Below are 18065 nucleotides of genomic sequence, written 5' to 3' on the forward strand. Positions count from 1 at the left end.
AATTTTAAATACTTGTGATTCAGGGTGCCCCATTTGATCCATTGTAGCCCGAACCCTGATTCTTTGTAACCCGTGCATGGGCCACATTGGGTCAATTCCCTGCACTAGAAAAAACTATCATATAAAGGATACTAACCTATAAAATAGTCATTTTAAGCACGTATCCCAAAGATAAGGAATGCCTTAGCATATTACAATAAAAACCTTGGTCAGTAAAGAAGAAACTCATACCAAAACATCAATGCAGAAAAAATGATCCATTGATACCCATGTTCCCCTAATTATACGGAATAGACCTTTACCTTCGAATATGTTTATCATTTCCACATTTAAGTATATTGATTAATTATAATATTTGTATACTATGACTAGGTACCCTAAAAAACCGAAAAATAAGAAAAATGAATTAGGTAGTCATTTATGACGTGTGAAATAGAAAACCTTTTTTATTTTATTAATTAATTCACAAGGTCAAATATTCAACGTTGCACGTTTAGACTGAGCGTTGAGTTATGAGTATATTATATCTCACACGGCCAGTTATATTATCTCTCACTTTCGAGAATAATCTCTAAATAAAACATAATTGTATTGTCTCATGAAAAAACAGCTGTAAATATTGTATAAAAAGATATTATGTAGTAGAGCCTCAATATTTCGCACCTCACAACCACAGCGAAACAAAAAAAAAGTCTTATAGGGCTGCTTTTATAAAATACTAGCTGACCCAGCAAACGTTGTATTGTCGATATTAAAATCGCGATACAAAAGTAACTGTTGAAAAGTAACAGATGGGTGAAGTTGTATGTATTTTTAAATGCCATATTATAAAAAAAAATTTCGTCCAATAATTAAAAAAAAATTTTAAGGGTGAACAACCCTTATTACTTAGGGGTATGAAAAATAGATGTTGGCCGATTCTCAGACCTACTCAATATGCTCAACAAAATTTCATGAGAATCGGTCAAGCCGTTTCGGAGGAGTACGGGAACGAACATTGTGACACGAGAATTTTATATATAAGATAAATATATATATTATCATTACTATTAGTTGGAACAAAACAGCAAATATGCCTTCTAGGAAACACACTGTATATGTTTACGTATGTAGGTATGTGTATTTTTTTTATGGAATAGGAGGGCAAACGAGCGTACACCTGGTGTTAAGTGATCACCGCCGCCCACAATCTCTTGCAACACTAGAGGAATCACAGGAGCGTTGCCGTTCTTTAAGGAAGGAGTACGCACTTTTTTTGAAGGTACCCATGTCGTATCGTCCCGGAAACACCGCACAAGGAAGCTCATTCCACAGCTTTGTAGTACGTGGAAAAAAGCTCCTTGAAAACCTCAGTGTAGAGGACCGCCACACATCCAGATGGTGGAGATGTTATCCTAACTTGTGGCGTGTCGTGCGAAGGTGGAATTCGGTGGCAGGAATCAGGTTAAAAAGCTCTTCGGAACACTCCCCGTGGTAAATGCGATAGAAGACACACAATGAAGCGACATCTCTACGCAACGCCAAGTGGTCCAGCCGTTCAGAGAGCACTGGACCCCCGACAATTCGAATTGCTCTACGTTGCACGAGGTGAAATGGGTTGAGCTGATACTGGTGTGCGCCAGCCCAGAGATGACAGCAATACTCCATGTGTGGCCGGACCTGCGCTTTGTAGAGCGCTTGAATGTGGGCCGCACCGGCTTGTATTGCCGTGCTCTATGACGCCCAGCTTCTTCGAAGCCTGTGCTGCCCCGGGGCGTAAAAAGAATAGGGTAGTCCCAGGTCCAAGGGTGTCGTAAGAGGCGACTACGGGCTTTTTGAAAGTGGGAGAGTCACGCTGCTGTCTTATGACGTCAGCACAATCGGGCCAGACTCGTCCGGATTACTTACCACACTCGCACAGAATACCGGCGTGAAGTAGCGGCCTAGTGCCGCTATGTTTCGCATAGGTTAGTGTCGAGGACCGGAGGCCATCGCTCCACGGAATTGGCAATCGCTCGAGATTTCAAGACCCACTATTCCGATAATAGGCGAGGCTTTAAGGGAAGTGTTTTCTACGAGCGGTTATACGGCGAATGGGGTTTTTTTAGTGGTAAACGCGCAAACTTGAGTTTTCTGGGGGTTTAATTGGACAAGGTTCAATTTCCCCATTCCGCGACCTTCTCAAGAGAGGATTCGATAGAAGACACAAGTTTCTCCCGGCACTGGTCAATGATTTCCCGAGAGAGACCTGTATAGCCCGTGTATACGGCATCACCAGTGATGTCGTCTGCATAGCAATGTATATTGGAGGTGTCCAACATATCATTGATATGCAGAAGAAACAGCGTGGGAGATAGCACACAGCCTTGGGGCACTCCAGCGTTCACGGGCTTCGGGTTCGAGCAATAACCGTCGACAACGACCTGTATGCTGCACCCAGTGAGGAAGCTGGAGGTCCACTTGCATAAGCTCTCGGGAAGCCCAAACGATAGAAGTTTTGAGAGGAGCGCCTTGTCCCATACATACACAGGCTAGCTGCCAGGCCTTCCCCCTTGCTTTCAATAGACGCCGCCCATCTATGTGTTAGGTATACCAGAAGATCATGGCCGACCGACCATGGCGCAAACCGTACTGTCGGTTGTTGATCAACTGGTGACCCTCTAGGTATACCAAGAGCTGGCGGTTAATTATGCTCGCCATGATTTTGGAGAGCAGGGAGGTAATAGCAATAGGCCTGTAGTTCGCCGGATCCGAACTGTCTCCTTTTTTTTGGATCGGATAGATAAGGTCTGACTTTCATGAGTCAGGGACTACGCCTTTGGAATAAGAGTGCCGGAATAAACGCGTTAGCACCGGCATCAACTCAGGGGCACACATTCTCCTGACTCGCCCCGCTCGACATCCTGATGTCCAACGAAAACAGAGCTCGCCTAACAGTTTTCTGTCTGAACTATACTTCAGGCATAGAGCTCTGACACCGGCATCTGACAGGATGGTCGGCGGTGTTTTTCCGTTGTTGTCAAGAGTCGTGTTGGAGGCGAAAATAGCGCACAGGAGATCGGCTTTCTCTTTTGCCTTATGGGCCAGGGTGTCATTCCTCATGTGCAACGGCGGCATGGACGGCTGGTTGAAGTTACCAAGAGCAGCTTTCGACAACGAGACCCGACCGATTTCTACGCGGTTGGCGTCATTCCTAAGGGCTTGAACAAATTTAGATTTTGAATACAATTCGGACCAGTAGATCTTAGAAAACTTCAAAAAAAAAATCAAATTTTTTTTTTAGTTTTTAAACGGCTTTCCCAATCGACTAAAAGGAATTGCGGTTTAATTTTTTTAAATAGGGTTTTATTTAGCTTTTATCAAACTTTTGCGCTGGAAGAGCTCAAAAACATAGAGCTCAAAGTGCTTCGGCTCAAAATAACACAGCTCAAAATCGTCAAGTACAATTTGCAGCATTTAGGTATGGAATAAACGGAAAGTTGCAGGGATGGCCTTTAAGGTTTAAGACAAAAATTTCCTAATTCTTTTATAATTAAAATGTGGTGGTTTCTTTACACCACCCACTCCAATCAAGAATTTGCTACTTTTATGTACATAGAATATATAATATTATATTCGTTAATGCAGAATAGTTCCATAAAATATTCATATTATGTTCTGATGAAACACAAATTTAAAAATATTATGTTTAAATAATTATCTAGAGCTATGTTCTATTTGTACACTGTCTGAAAACTGATATTATTCTTAACCTTCCAAAGAAAAGTGTCAGGTCACTTAACATGTGCCTTGGAACTTTGAATAAAAAACTTGAAGCGACAGCTATTTTTTTTAACTAATTGAATTAGGCGTTAATTTGCAGAAGTCCATAATAACCTAAATGTGATGTTTTAAATCTTAAGTGTTACTTCCGTCAAGATTTGTTAGTCTACATGCAGAAATTAACACTTTAGGTAACTCATAGCATTCAGATAATAAACTGTTGATATTGCGGTTATTTTAAGTGCACTTTGTTTAAGTGGAAGATTTCAGACAGGTATTTGACGTAAACGGCAAACGTTCTTTGGGTATACCTATAGGAAAAGGTGTTCCGCAGGGTCTTAGGCTTGGTCCTATTTTGTTTCTTATTTTATTGAAAAATTATATCTGCTTTATATCTTTCTTTCTCAATAGCGGAATGGCCAATCAGATAACTTGGGACTAGATTGTAATTCCGATTATTTTACAGCAACAGCAATGACACAACACAATATTAAGTTTGTAATGGGCAGTAGCCCTATTCTAGTAGCTAAACGAGAATAGGTTCGAAGCGACCTTATGTGAAAAGGTTAAATTTCGTATTTTTTAACATAAATAGACGGTAAAGGTCCCATTGTGACGTATTACATACCAATTTAGGGAAATTTATATTAAATATCTCGTAACTAGATCCTCGGACGTCAATTGTTGGGAGATGCTTATGATGAAGAGATAACAACTGAAACATCATATAATGGAGCATAGATAATCATTTTAAAAGTAGAACAATTCGAATAAAAAGAAAAAATAGAAAGTAGAACAATTTTAGATTTGGTAAATATCGTTGACGCACGGCTCAGATGCAGTAATGGTTATTTAACGTCCTGATAACGGAAATGATAGGAGCACACAAATCTAGAGTAAAACGTGAATAAGATCGGAACAAGATAAACGCAGCTAAGCGACGCCCATGAGGTTTAATTCTTTTTTGGAATTAGGATAATTAACTAACTAAGTATGCCCTATACTTTATTAGTTAAAGCATGTAAATTTGGTATAATAAACACACAGCAGTGTACTGAAACAACAAAAATAATTCAATTCAACATAATATATTATATATTCGAGAATCATACAGAGTACATACAATTGCATTGTTCGTTGGATGTCGTTTAGCTGTAAGACCACTGAAATGCAAAATAAGTTGGAAGAACAACCAAAATCATTCGTATTTAAACTGAGGAAATAATTGACACTACAAAATTTACTAGGCAGAGATTACGAATTTTTTCCTATTTCGGTAGATACAGTGAACAAAAAGCCTCAAATATATGACGCCATTTTGAGTCAATTGTTTTTCCAACTTCTTTAACATTTCCGTCTCTTAAAATCAATCCGTCTTACGTATTAAAGGGCCGTGAATTTTGGTTCATAGCTTCGACCGTTGGAAAATATGCCGCAGACCTTTCCGGCGGGTTGGCTCTTGCCTTTATATGAGGTTGGTAGGAGCGTTCCTTTAGCATGCTGTGGTTGAAAAGTGGGTAGTTAGTGGATCTCTTCTTGCGTGGTGAGTCCTGCATTTGCTGGGACGGATAAGGGTCTACGTAGCGGCGACCTCCAACATCACTGCCGTCCGCTGTCGGGGATATTTTTGGCTACATTAATAAAATATTTACATTTAAGAACGATCTATTTCTTCCAAAACTTATAACAATGTGAAATGTGTTATCAATTACAAATTTTAATGTAAATATTTTTTTTTAAATATGAAGATAAAATGTTAAATGTTGGTGTTTATTCAGACATTTTATGAAGTTTTAATGCTAAATTATTTTAATGCTAAATGCCATGATGACGAAACAACATCATTTTATTGTCAAAGTTAAAAGCATTGATCGTTTTATGTAAGTATTAAAATTTGTTACTAACATATTAAATTAAAAAACAATGAAAGTATTTAAAGCAGATGTTTTAAACGACTTTTCTTGGAACGTCAAAATTAAAATTGAAGGAATTTTCCTCAAACACTAACGTTTGATATTGGTTATGTAGACTAAATGTTATCTCATTAACGGCCGTTTTCAATAACGTATCTCTAGTTACGGATACATTGCTATCACCGTTAAATGACAAGATCTTATCTATCCACAGTTATGTCCAGTATAGTTATAGTCCAATGCTTTATGTTGATAGGCTATTGAAATGTAAGTAAGCGTAAAGGGAAAGATTTGTCTACCTCTAGTAAGTTAAATTAAGGTTATAGAAAGCGGCCGTTAATCAATTATTTTAGAATTTAAAACATTTAATTCATCGCTCTTAGAAAAAAGTTCACTATTTATTGAATCTACTACACGATAGGTACTTTAATACCAATTTGATAATGATGGTTAAAAGCCATCTTTCCAATGATTCCAGAATCATCTATAAAAATATGGATATGTCTTATGCAATGTCAGATTTACTCGGCTTGCCTGCTCCACGGCTGTTGTACATCGTGGGCGCGGGTTGGTTCTGTGGTTCAGCTCCAACTGGAGTCTGCTGGATGGCTCCCATGCCCACTACACCTTGGTTCGGCTCGTTCTGCTGTCCCTTCCATGGCCTGCAATGATTTTTAATAAATAGCTTAAGGCCCTACTGTGAAATTAAATGAAATTTTTAAATAGGTACATGTTAAACATAGATTTTTTTGGAATATTATAAGCCAAGTGATTCGAGCAATTGATTTAAAAAATGTGTATCTTTAATAGTTTTGAGGTACTTATGAAATAATTAAAAATCGAAACAAACTTAAATTATATTAAGATAAGACGACCCTAGCCTTCATTAAACATCTTTTACGGCCGGTTTCAATAACCTATCTATCCTTAGTTTAACTTACTAGAGGTAGACAAATTTATCCTTTTAGGCTTACTTACATTTCAATAACCTATCGACAGATAGCATTGAACTATACCTATATTGGAAATTAGAACTATGGATAGATAAGATCTTGTCACTAAACATGGTGATGGCAATATATCCGTAGCTAGAGATACGATTTTGAAAACGACCGTCAGAGAACTTATACTGAAATATATGAAAATTATAACATTTTTCAGCCTACGCAAAACCTTTGTGTAACGAACTAGAACATACTTATCTGGGAAAAGCTCTCCTGGCTGACCCCTAGTCTGAACAATTCTCTCTCCATTCATCTCAACCACACAGCGTAACCGTGCACAGCATGTAGGGAATTCTGCAACATTGGAATGTTTTTGTTTTACTGCTTTGAATATGGTAGGCTTAGCAACTACACTTGGAGTACTTCTAACATTTCCATTTTAGAGCAAACTGCCACAATATTAAATGTTCGAAATATTAAAGACCCCGTAATTATTTAACTGGTTACTCTTGCAACGATATTTTTTTTTAATATAGGTAGTACTTTGCCAGTGGCGCATTCAGTGTGCCATTCTTTTTATTTATTGTCAATCTTATTTTATTTATATTATTTTTATGAAAATAAGGGACAAGACGAGCAGGATGTTCAGCTGATGGTAATTGATACGCCCTGCCCATTACAATGCAGTGCCGCTCAGGATTCTTGAAAAAGCCCAAAAATTCAGAATGGCCAGTAATTTCACTAGCCCTGGTGCCCTTCAGACCGAAACACAGTAAATAGGCGCCGTTGTGGTGCCCATAATCTAGCTGGCATCCTGTGCAAATGAGCCTCCCTCTTATCCGTGTTAGTATTGATTAACTGTTTAGGAGATGATGTAGATATAGAAACGGTGCGTTACTCACCGACATTCTCATCTTCAATATACTCATGGCACTCTAACGCGTTTTCTGGTATCTTCGGTTTACGGCACCTAGAAGAAAAAGAAATAATGAACACGTAATCTTATTTGATATAAATATTGGTAGAATGTTTATCCTTGGTGTTTGTGTATTTAGGTACTCAGTGTTTGTAGTTTTTAAGATTTTTGAATTTATATAATACTTCTTTTGTCGCGTTACAGAAATGTTCAAATTCGACACTCTGACGTAAGTTGGTCAACTAGACCATTTGTATGTAACTTCAGGATAAATTATGCCGTATTAAATACCTAAATACCTTATTATTAACAATAATGTTCTTTCTGCAAACGTAAAATAACGCCTTCGATGAATAATTTTATTTGAGGATTTTTATTTTATAACGCCAAAGAAGTTAACTTCTTGCGTACGTAGGAATCAAAGATGAATAAATTAAGGTTTTTTTTTTATAAAAACTTATGATATTATTCTAATATTCACCATGATTGGAATTACGTCTCGGCCTCAGTCTCGCCTCAATGACGTTCACCATGTCGCAAGATGTTTTGGTAGGTAGGTAAATAGATTATGATTTTTTTACCACACCAAAGGATTTCGCTTTTTTAAATTCTTTTTCTGGGAGGAAACATGAATCAATAACTCAATGCGTCATCAAAGAGGGCCGAATAGTGCCACTGTCCTTAAAAGGGAAATTAATTCGGCTCGTGTGGCATTTTGCACGTTGAATAAAATGGCCTCCTTCCCGCCCTAGTTACGTAATATATCAAATCATTGTCACATTGTGGTGCGTGACGTCATAATCGGACACTTGTTATATTTTTCGGGACTTATTCAAATCACATTAATTCGCGTTACAGTTAATTTTGTTGCGGAAATAAAAATATGTTCAAAAATGCAGCATGAATCATCACGCCTCGTGTAGACTTTACTTACCCTACGGCCGCTATGAAGTACTTTCCATCACGAATTTCACATCTATACCGATGGCACGTGTAATGGTCCGACCACTCCTGCCAGGGCTGGTAGCCTTTCCTCGAATATTTATCCACACAGGCTTGGTCTAAAAGAATATAGTTCATATAATATTTGTTAATAAAAATAATCACGGAATTATCAATCACAGTATAACATAAACCAGTAGCGATGCTGATTACTAAATTAACTATGTGTTAGGAAGGAGGTACCTAATTATTTTAGATCCCTGGATTGTCCAGGTGTGTTCTGGAACAAATAGCTTGAACAATTTAAGTAGGTACATAATGCCATTCAAATTAGGATTTTAAGGTAACTTATACACTTATTGAATGTGTAAATTCTACCACATATTCGTAAAGATATACCTACCTGAAAAGAACTGGCGCAGTAAACTCAAATGAAATATTTTTTATTTATTTTGTTTAATATTAATAGCCTTAAACGGACTTTAAATAATATTCTGAATATTGTTTCTGCAATTTGGAGTTCTTGACTCCAAAAGCAACGTAAAGAAATGTACCAGATTTCATCGGTTTTACCTCCTCTCTCTCATAAAAAATCATACACACACATTTAAATTTTTGACGTTGAGAGCAGTAGTTTATATATATTTGTAGGCTATTTGCCCGTAGGTAGTACACGATGTAGGCAGTACAGTGAAGATATTATGATAAATAATTAATGTAAGTAAGAAAGAGGACCAGTCCAAGAATAGTCCCTTGTGGTACCCTTATATTGAGAGGAGGCCCCTATAACATCCTGTCAGTCACATCGTCTTTCTGAATTTTATAGTGAAAATATTTTTTCATAATATTTACTAAGGGTTTGCAAATATTTTTAATACAAATATTAAAATCATTTGCAAGATATTATGGTATAAGTTCAATAATTATTATCGTACCATTTATTTATTACAGAAACATCCCATACATCAGCAGTTTTTTTTCAAGTTAAGTGATTTAAAAGTTTCAATCATTTCTACGGGGCTAACAAACTTGAAGGTATAGTTTTTCTCACATTTTTCAAAAGAAGTGACTTAGCAATGCTGTTGGAAGAGTGTTTGTGAATAATGGGATGTCCTGATGTTGATGATGATTTTCAAAAAGCGAAGTAACTTTCTTCTTTGAGTTAATTTTTGTATTTCTTGTAATGAGATTTTATTCAAAAGTATAGTCTTTCGCTGTTTCAGATTCCCAGTTAATAATATTCCAGGTAATCTTTATTTTATTTAATGCATTAAATGTTCTTTGTCTAATATGGACTTGGTTATACATATTATATTTTTAAATAATTAAGGGTATATTTTTGAAGTAATATTTCTTGTGGTGTGTGTGTAAGGGAAAAATTAACAGAGTGAATGTTTACGAAGCACGCATATTTGACACCCTGACGTTAGCTGGTAAACTAGACCATATTTTAACATACTACCAAGCCTCTTGTGACTCATATAACTACTGAACCACAACCAATGGACGAGAATTAAATAAATTTCTGTCTATAATTTCAATTTAAATACAAGTTTTTAAATCAAAAAATATTTCTCTCTAATTGTATCAAAATAATTTAATGATATTTATTCATACGTTATAATTAACGTACATTGGTTGTATTTAATACATTCTTTATTACAAAATTGTTTTTTATACAATCGTAAAAGAGCACAAGGAATATTTTTTTTAAAGATTTGTTTATTACGCCAAAGAAGAATAACTTCCTGCGTGCGTATAAGTGAAAGGGACAAGAAATGGGACACAAATAAAGGTCACCTGGTTGTAAGTAATCACCGTTGTACCCTTTTTTTGGAAGGTACCTATGTCATATCGACCTAGAAACACCCACACATGGAAGCTCATTCCACATTTTGGTTGAATATTGAAGAAAATTCCTTGCTTTGCAGAAAGACGCTACATATCCAGATGATGAGAATTATATCCGTAGCGCATAATGCGAAGGTGTAAGCTTGATAAATACGGTTGAAAACATACAATGGAGCGACGTTTTCGCACCGTGAAGTAAAGTAGCCGTTCAGAAAACACTAGATCCCCAACAATTCAAGCATCTGCGTTGCATACCGTCAAATGATTTGAGCTGATACTCGTGTTCACCAGACAAGCGATGACATCAATACTAAATGTAGATGGACCTGCGCTTTTTGACGAGAGCTAGATTTTGCCGACTTAAAGAATTGCCTTGCTCTATTTATGATTTCCAGTTTCTGCGCAGGTAATTAGCTTTGCGTCCCTAGTGACCGCGGAATTGATAACCACTTGAAATTTCGAGAGCCAGTGTTCCGATACAAGGCGAGGCGTACAGGGGAATGCTATCGAAGAGAGGTGATACGATAACTGCGGTTTTTCATTCATAGTGATGGAGAGGAGTGGATGGAAGATATCATTTTTTTTCGGCTTTTTCACACTAGCCAGAAAATAATAGCAAACTATAAAGTTCCTATTTCGTTGTCTACTCCTATGAATACCAGTATACAATTAACAATTTTGTTATAGTGACCGAACATTAATTGCCGACTGCTGGGGTAATTTGTATCGACATAGTTTTCGATCGAAGTTTCATGATTTTGGTCGTTTACTTTATTTTGTTCTCTATCGGTGACCTCAATAACACCTAATAATGCTTTTTTTGCTTATTATTAAATTGGATCAAACCCTTCTGACCTGAGTATTATCAGTACAGGTCATTGGTAGCTAACGAATTGTAGGTATTTTCCTGAGGTCCCACTAAGGATGGCTGCAAGCATTAAGCGCTTAATGTACGGCACTTTTTCCACACTGACATTGGATCCTATCGTTTAACGTTAACGTACAAAACGATTTTGACAAATGTCTGTTCAAAATATAAAATAACTAGCTGACCCGACTGACGTTGTTCTGTATAATATAATAAATAAAATACTGTGTTTTTGTGAATTTGTCAATCATATTTGATAACATCAAGATTAATTTCGTAACATATGCAAGGAGCATTGGAGTTGTTATAATGATATTGTTTCGTAGCAGAACTGTCAAACCGTGCGTCAATAAATTATCTCATAGAAAATATGTCCATACAAAACAAATATTGGAAATAAAAATAATTATGGGTCCCAAATCGAAATAAAAACTATCCTATCTCTCAAGTTGGACTAAACTGCACTCCATGAAGTAATCCCCATTTAAATCCGTTCATTAGTTTAGGATTCCATCGAGGACAAACAACGTGTCACGAAATTTATATATATTAAGATAAGATATGTTAACTTACAGCTGACATCCTCTGATAGCACCAAATTCAAACTTAAACACACTATAAACGCGATATATGAGTATTTCATTATATACACCTTCTGCAAATAAATAAGAGTTATTACTACTAATATACATACAATATCTAACAGCTAACCTGACGATACTGATATCATTCGCAGAAACAACCGGTACAAATACTATTCCGAGTGTTCCTTATTATGAAAACTTTGAACAAATGATAAACGTTTTTACGAAACAATTCAATATTTATTTTCTCATTTCCGTATTCTGCTGTTGGTTCGCAAGATCAATTTTTTTTAGTAATGTTTAATTTGTAAAATATCTTTAATTAATTTATGATAGGTAGGTTATAACACATGGTTATTATGTAACATAAAGTTTTCAATACCTTTATAATTTCAATTAATGTTGTTAATACTATTTATCACGTACCTACTGGTACATTTTTAACATCAGCTCAACTCTAGCTTCAGTTCAAGTTTGTTCCTTACTCGTTTCACACAAGTCAATGATTGATTTTAAACATAAGATGGTACGACCTGATAATTTTCCGAGAAAAGAAAATTGTTTTGAGTTTTAGGAAATCACTCCGTCAAATTTCCGTAGAAATACGATTGTTGAAGTCAAAACACAAACTCGGTACGTCTATACAAAATTTTATATATTCATTGATTTGTTCCATTTGAAATCGATTAAAATATTGGCTGTAGAAAAAAACATAAGGTAGTATTATTTGCGGACGACACTTCACTGATATTTAAAGTGAAAAAAAAAACAAGTTATGTATGACAAAGTAAATGATATTCTATCTGATATCGTGTTCTGGTTAAGCGCTAATAACCTATTTTTATTGGTTAAATAGCAAGAAAACGAAATATATAAAATTTATCGTACCAAATGTCAAAAAAAAGCCCGCTGAATTTGTTACGCCCATTTTTCACAGGTCTGAGGTATTCTTTTTGGAATGGGTGGTAGTTTTTAAAGTTCAATAAGTGATAACCATCCTATTTTGAAAAAAATGTTTGGATTTGAATTTTCAATGTTAAGCATATTTCTAATGATATTAGAAAAAATTATATATGAAAAAAACCATTGATATAAAAAGTTCAGTAATTTTTGTCATAGCAATGGTACTAGATATGGATCTTGCAATAGTTTTTAATTATTGTGGTACCTATTAAGGAAGGCGTGTTTCCAGACTTTTTGAAATGTAGTACTTACATTATTTATGTCAGGCCGCACTTCTAACCCTAATAACTATCGTCCTGTTTCGGTGTTACCGACACTTAGTAATTTTTTAAGCCAAATGCTTACTAATTTTAACAGTCATAAGTTACTGTTATATAAAACAATTTGGCTTTACTAGGGGACTTGCAACTCCGGTAGGTGTTGAGCGAAAATCTTTGAGGCCTGGGAGGAGTCACAGAATGTACTTGGTATCTGCTGTGATTTATCTTAGGCTTTCCATTGTGTCCAACATTCGACACCGGTCAGGAAGCTATGTCACTATGGTATAAAAGGAACTGCGGTCGCTCTTTTAATTTCATATTTCAATAATAGAATTCAGAAGGTAGATGTAAATTACAAGAGATTTTCTGGGGCTCCTCTCAGTATGGGGTGCCACAAGGGTCTATTCTTGAACAGCTCCTCTTCCTTATTTACATACAAAACACAAGGTAGTGTTATTTACGGGTGTCACTCGCTCACTCATATTCAAAGTGAAACGAAGCCAAGTTTTAAAAGACAGAGTAAACAATGTTCTTTATATAATTGTGTACTGGTTTAGGGCCAATATTGATAAATAGCCATAAAACTAAAAAATGTAAGTGCGAATGTTTTGGTAAACGTAGAGATGGTAAAACCGGTGGAATCGCCATAATTTCTTGGGATTACGCTTGATTCCAAATAACAATGGGGCCCTCATATTTAAGGATTGGCTAATAGACTTAGTTCTGCAGCATATGCGTTTAAAAAAGTTAGACAAAATAACTTACATACATACGGCGCGACTAGTTTACTTGAGTTATTCCTATAGTATTATGTCCTATGGTATATTGTTATGGGGCAGTTCACCCGATATCAATATTTTTGAGGCTTTTTTTATGAATTAATAAACATTTTACTGTTGCATCTCAATGTATTCTTTGATAATGTTATGTATGTACGAGTACACAAGTGAATTTTCTAGGCAACACCAGGGACAAACAGAATCATGTTATGCCATCTACTCTATAAGTTGAGTTAGTAAGTCTTTTATTGGGCAATGTAGGTATAAGGTTTTAAAACATGATCCCCGAAAATGTGCAAACAAATTTGTAACGAAATACGACAGCACTGTTAAAAAACGTTAGAGTGGTAAAGGTTACTATAACATAAATTACTTTCTTAATAATTTCACAGATTGGGAATGAAGCGACCGCCCTCAGGCCAATAATAATAGTAATTTTACGATATTTTATTAAAAAATAAATTTTTCGAAAAGGTGATAGTTTTTGACATTAATAAGTGATTTTAATTTTAAATTTAAACTTAAGCGCTATTATGAATAAAATATTTGAATTGGAATCTAAAAGTTGTTTCATGTTGCCTGCAATGTGATTTTCCCAAAACAGATGAGGTTTTTATAGTATTGTTGCGTAGCAGCCCTTCGAAGTATATGACGAGAGTTGTCAAACTTCAACACATTGTTAATTTCAACAGCTCCGTTAGCCATACTCGTAGCTCAGCGGAAAAGTGTTTACTTAGACGCTGTAGACCCGGGTTCGATACACCTACCAGTGTATGGATTTTTTTGGGTTTTGTAAAGTTAAAGGAAATTTCTAGTAAGTTCAGGATCAAATCGAACAGAAAAAAAGAGATGGAAAATGTGTAAGCAGGATAAAAATAAATAAAATAATTTACTAGTACAATTTAAATTTAAAGATGGAATGGAAGAATCATTTTGAAAATAGAACGGATCCGGAGGTATATAAGCCGTACTAAGCGTGGCCTACAGCAGTTCTAGTTCTGACTCGAAAGTGTAAAGAAGAAGATGAAGTAGTGAAAAGTGGAAGTGTAACAAGAAGAAGAAGATAGAAGAGACTTAGTGTTCGGTGCGGTGTGACGCGTTGAAGGTACCCCCCGCGCCGCCCACAAGAGGAACAGCGGCAGACCGGCGAAGTGCAAGTTCAGAAAAGGTGAACCCCAAATAAAGGCTCGTTCCTATAAGCGGAGTATTATTTCCAATCCCTGACTCACTCTCGTGTCAGTATATACTATAGGATAGTTTTCTATCCAGTTTAACGAGGACTGCAGCAGGATAAATACTGCCAGGAGATGCGTGAATTCCTGCATCTAATAACAATTTTAATTCAAATTTCGAACAGCCTTTAATAGTTCGTGCTTGTTTAATGCTGGATTTTAAGAGGCTATTGTCGTTTCAAAAAGTAAGTGAGCGCCTAACTGCGCTGGATAGCTCTACTAATCAATCCACGCAATTCTAGGCAATGTACAAATTTTAAATCATGCACTAGTCCACACAACAGCAGTAGAAGCCGCTGCTAACTACTCTAGCTCGCGATTTGTGTTCTTCAAATGAGAAATTGAAACTCCTGCATCCCATGCCTTTGGTGGAAATGTCTTTGACGTTGATAGAGCCTTTAGAATATGGTTTACCAATCAATGGATTTGACTATAATTTTTTCTCAGATGTGGTTTCACAGACCAAAGCAATGACATTTCTGGTGACTAATTTGGTTTTGTGAACACCATGGAATCCATTTCTTCCAAATTAGATAGATAGTAGGCCCTTTCTTGTTGTGATCAATTTTCTAATAATATATCCTTCCCGAAAGAAGTTCAGCTTACAACTATAAAACACAAATTCACGTTTTTCATTGGACGGGTAACTTCTCCGCTTTGTAGCTTCCAAAAACATTTTTCCCGCTTTGGCGGTATCGAAATATACCGTCCTTACCAGGTTGCCTTGTTCATGTATTGTAGAACTAGGTAGGAGAGGATGGTGGTGGGTGGAGGAAACACTCTGGCCAATTTAAAGCGGCAAGGCCCGCTGAAAGCAGGAGCTCTAGTAGTATACTAATAAGTCGAGAGAAGCATAATTTGAAAAAAATAATGTTACTGGAAGCAAACAGATGAGAACTCTGGAATTGCTTATTTGGCGCTTTGGTTTTATAGCCTCTGTTGTCAGGTGCCACTCAGAAACTGTCCTGTTTCAGGATAAATGATGTGCTTCGACATTGTATTTCCCGAGCAGAAAATGCGGTATGAGTTAACGGATATCCTTTAGCGTGCTAATGTATACATATGTACTTAACGTAGTAACGAAAATTAGATACCGATAGTAAATATGGCTCAACGACGACAGCATTTTGGAATGAATATCTCAAATTATTACTATAAAAACACGTATATCTTAGATTTGTTTTTCAAAGATCTCTGGTGTTTTTAGTCTATCGTTTTTTGCACAATATTGCTGCTTTAACTGTACACGTATCAGTCAAATTTCAGTGCCAATTTGTCTGGTGTGAGTTCATTGACTCAGTGTTAAGTTTCCCATCCTAATGTCTATTTGAACCTTTTCTGGATACTTGACGTTTGAGTGCGGCAATGCAATCTTCGGGTGGTAAAGGTTGCGAAGCTGATATACCTTAAGGGCTATAATTTTACCGGGACACCATGGCGGCGGAACCAGTCGCCACTAGCAATAAAATATAATATACAGCTGTATAAGGAGTAACTCACCTGGTGTTCGTTTGGTTGCGGAACCAAATTGGTGGCGCGACCAGCTCGGACTCGTAGGTACACAGAATGTTACTGGTTGCACAACCACGCCGATCGCGCGACCAGTGTCATTCTATTCTATTCGATAAATATTCAAAATTTTCCAGATGATTTAAAGTGTCAAAAAGCATGGGACGCATTTCTTTGTAAGTCAGCCTTTGATGATTTTTTTAACACATCTACTGAGACAGAGAGTGCTCGTCTTTTGGCTGTGACACAAAATGAGTCGGGCTTTTGGTTACAAGCGTTGCCTTCTGAGCTAATTGGAACGCTACTCGAAAATATGATACTGTCAATATGAGTATCACTCCGGCTGGGTATAAAACTGAACAAACCACATCAATGTAGATGTGGTGTTCAGGTAGATGTTCTTGGGCGTCACGGACTATCCTGACTCAAATCGGCAAACCGTATCAGTCGTCACGTCAGCATTAATGAATTCATCCGCAGGGCTGAGAGCCAAATGGTATTACCCGCCGCGATGGCAAGCGTCCTAATGGAATGAGCCTGGTTGCTTGGGCACGGGGAAGGGCGCTGGTGATGACGATGACTTGCGTCAACACTCTGGCTCCTTCTCATGTCACGTCAGTTGGTGCTGGGGCTGCTGCTTCGACTGCCGAAAACAGCAAACGTCGCATATATGTCGGTTTAAGTGAGTCTTACATCTTTGTCGAGACACTTGGCCCGTGGGGCCCAGAGACACGGCCAATGTACAACGCTGGCAGCTATTTCAGTCAACGGATTAGCCTAACTATCTAACTTGGAAATGCTCTCAGTATTCTTGGTTCGCTTCCCCGTAATGATAGTTTTAATTTAATGTAGTCATAGGATTCTAAATATAATTACAAGATTTGTTTTGATTGAATAAAAATCCTTAGAATATTAATATAATATAGAATAATATTAATAGAATAAGAATCCTTAGTGTTACTAACACTATCCGAGATTATATCTCAATATCTTAAAAGACTACATAATTTATAATATTAATAACTACCCTATTCTGTAGAGTATATAGTCGACAGAACATCTATAGTCCTCTACTTATAAACACCACAGAGTACCTTTGCTTACACTAGCTAGTAGCTGACACTTTCTTGTTTCTTTGTTGACGCCTGACACCCAGTACCCACTGTGACTGGGACTGTCACTGTGTTGTTGTGATTTTTGAGATTAATATTATTCTATTATTTTACCAACTTAGAACAAGCATAATAATGATTGATGTTTTTGCCGTTTTAATGTTGAAAATTTAATTCTAAATCACATAAATACAAAAGAGCGTACAGTAAACGTAACCGCGAGATTTCCTACAAATGAAGTAAGTACCTACATATTATTTCAAAAACTTATAAATTATTCCTTAATTTTAATATTATATCAATACCAAATATTCAAAATCAATTACATTTTTCTGTTATAATAATTTATAATTACAAAAACACTTTATTTTGCTATCTATTGGATATAATCTTGGTACCTGGATATATATTAGCTTCAAGTTATTTTTTTCCTACCTACCTTTGATGACAA

The 18065-nt window shown here is 36.4% G+C and overlaps 2 protein-coding genes across 6 annotated transcripts in view; one reads left to right on the forward strand and one right to left on the reverse strand.

The window, feature by feature from the left end:
• Positions 1-4810: 4810 nt before the first annotated feature.
• Positions 4811-12248, reverse strand: LOC126971457 (uncharacterized). Of its 4 annotated transcripts, none has more exons than XM_050817781.1 (7): positions 12186-12248; positions 11749-11830; positions 8449-8575; positions 7501-7568; positions 6853-6952; positions 6180-6316; positions 4811-5353 (listed from the first exon to the last, which is right to left on the reverse strand). In XM_050817781.1, the coding sequence occupies exons 2-7, from the start codon at positions 11816-11818 to the stop codon at positions 5118-5120; spliced, it is 738 nt and encodes a 245-aa protein (XP_050673738.1). In that variant the 5' UTR covers positions 11819-11830; positions 12186-12248; the 3' UTR covers positions 4811-5117. The 4 variants fall into 4 exon arrangements, with proteins under 4 accessions (XP_050673738.1, XP_050673737.1, XP_050673739.1 ...); XM_050817780.1 differs by having other exon boundaries at positions 12142-12236; XM_050817782.1 differs by lacking the exon at positions 12186-12248 and having other exon boundaries at positions 6189-6316; positions 11749-11906.
• Positions 12249-17692: 5444 nt separating this feature from the next.
• The window catches only part of LOC126971375 (protein prune homolog 2), a 35948-nt gene continuing 35575 nt past the window's right edge, over positions 17693-18065 (forward strand). For both annotated transcript variants that reach the window (XM_050817678.1, XM_050817679.1), the window contains exon 1: positions 17693-17853. In XM_050817678.1, the coding sequence (XP_050673635.1) occupies positions 17849-17853 (5 nt within the window). In that variant the 5' untranslated portion in view covers positions 17693-17848. The remainder of the gene's footprint in view (positions 17854-18065) is intronic.

Source organism: Leptidea sinapis, chromosome 23 (genome assembly GCF_905404315.1).
Source record: "Leptidea sinapis chromosome 23, ilLepSina1.1, whole genome shotgun sequence".
Lineage (NCBI taxonomy): Eukaryota > Metazoa > Arthropoda > Insecta > Lepidoptera > Pieridae > Leptidea > Leptidea sinapis.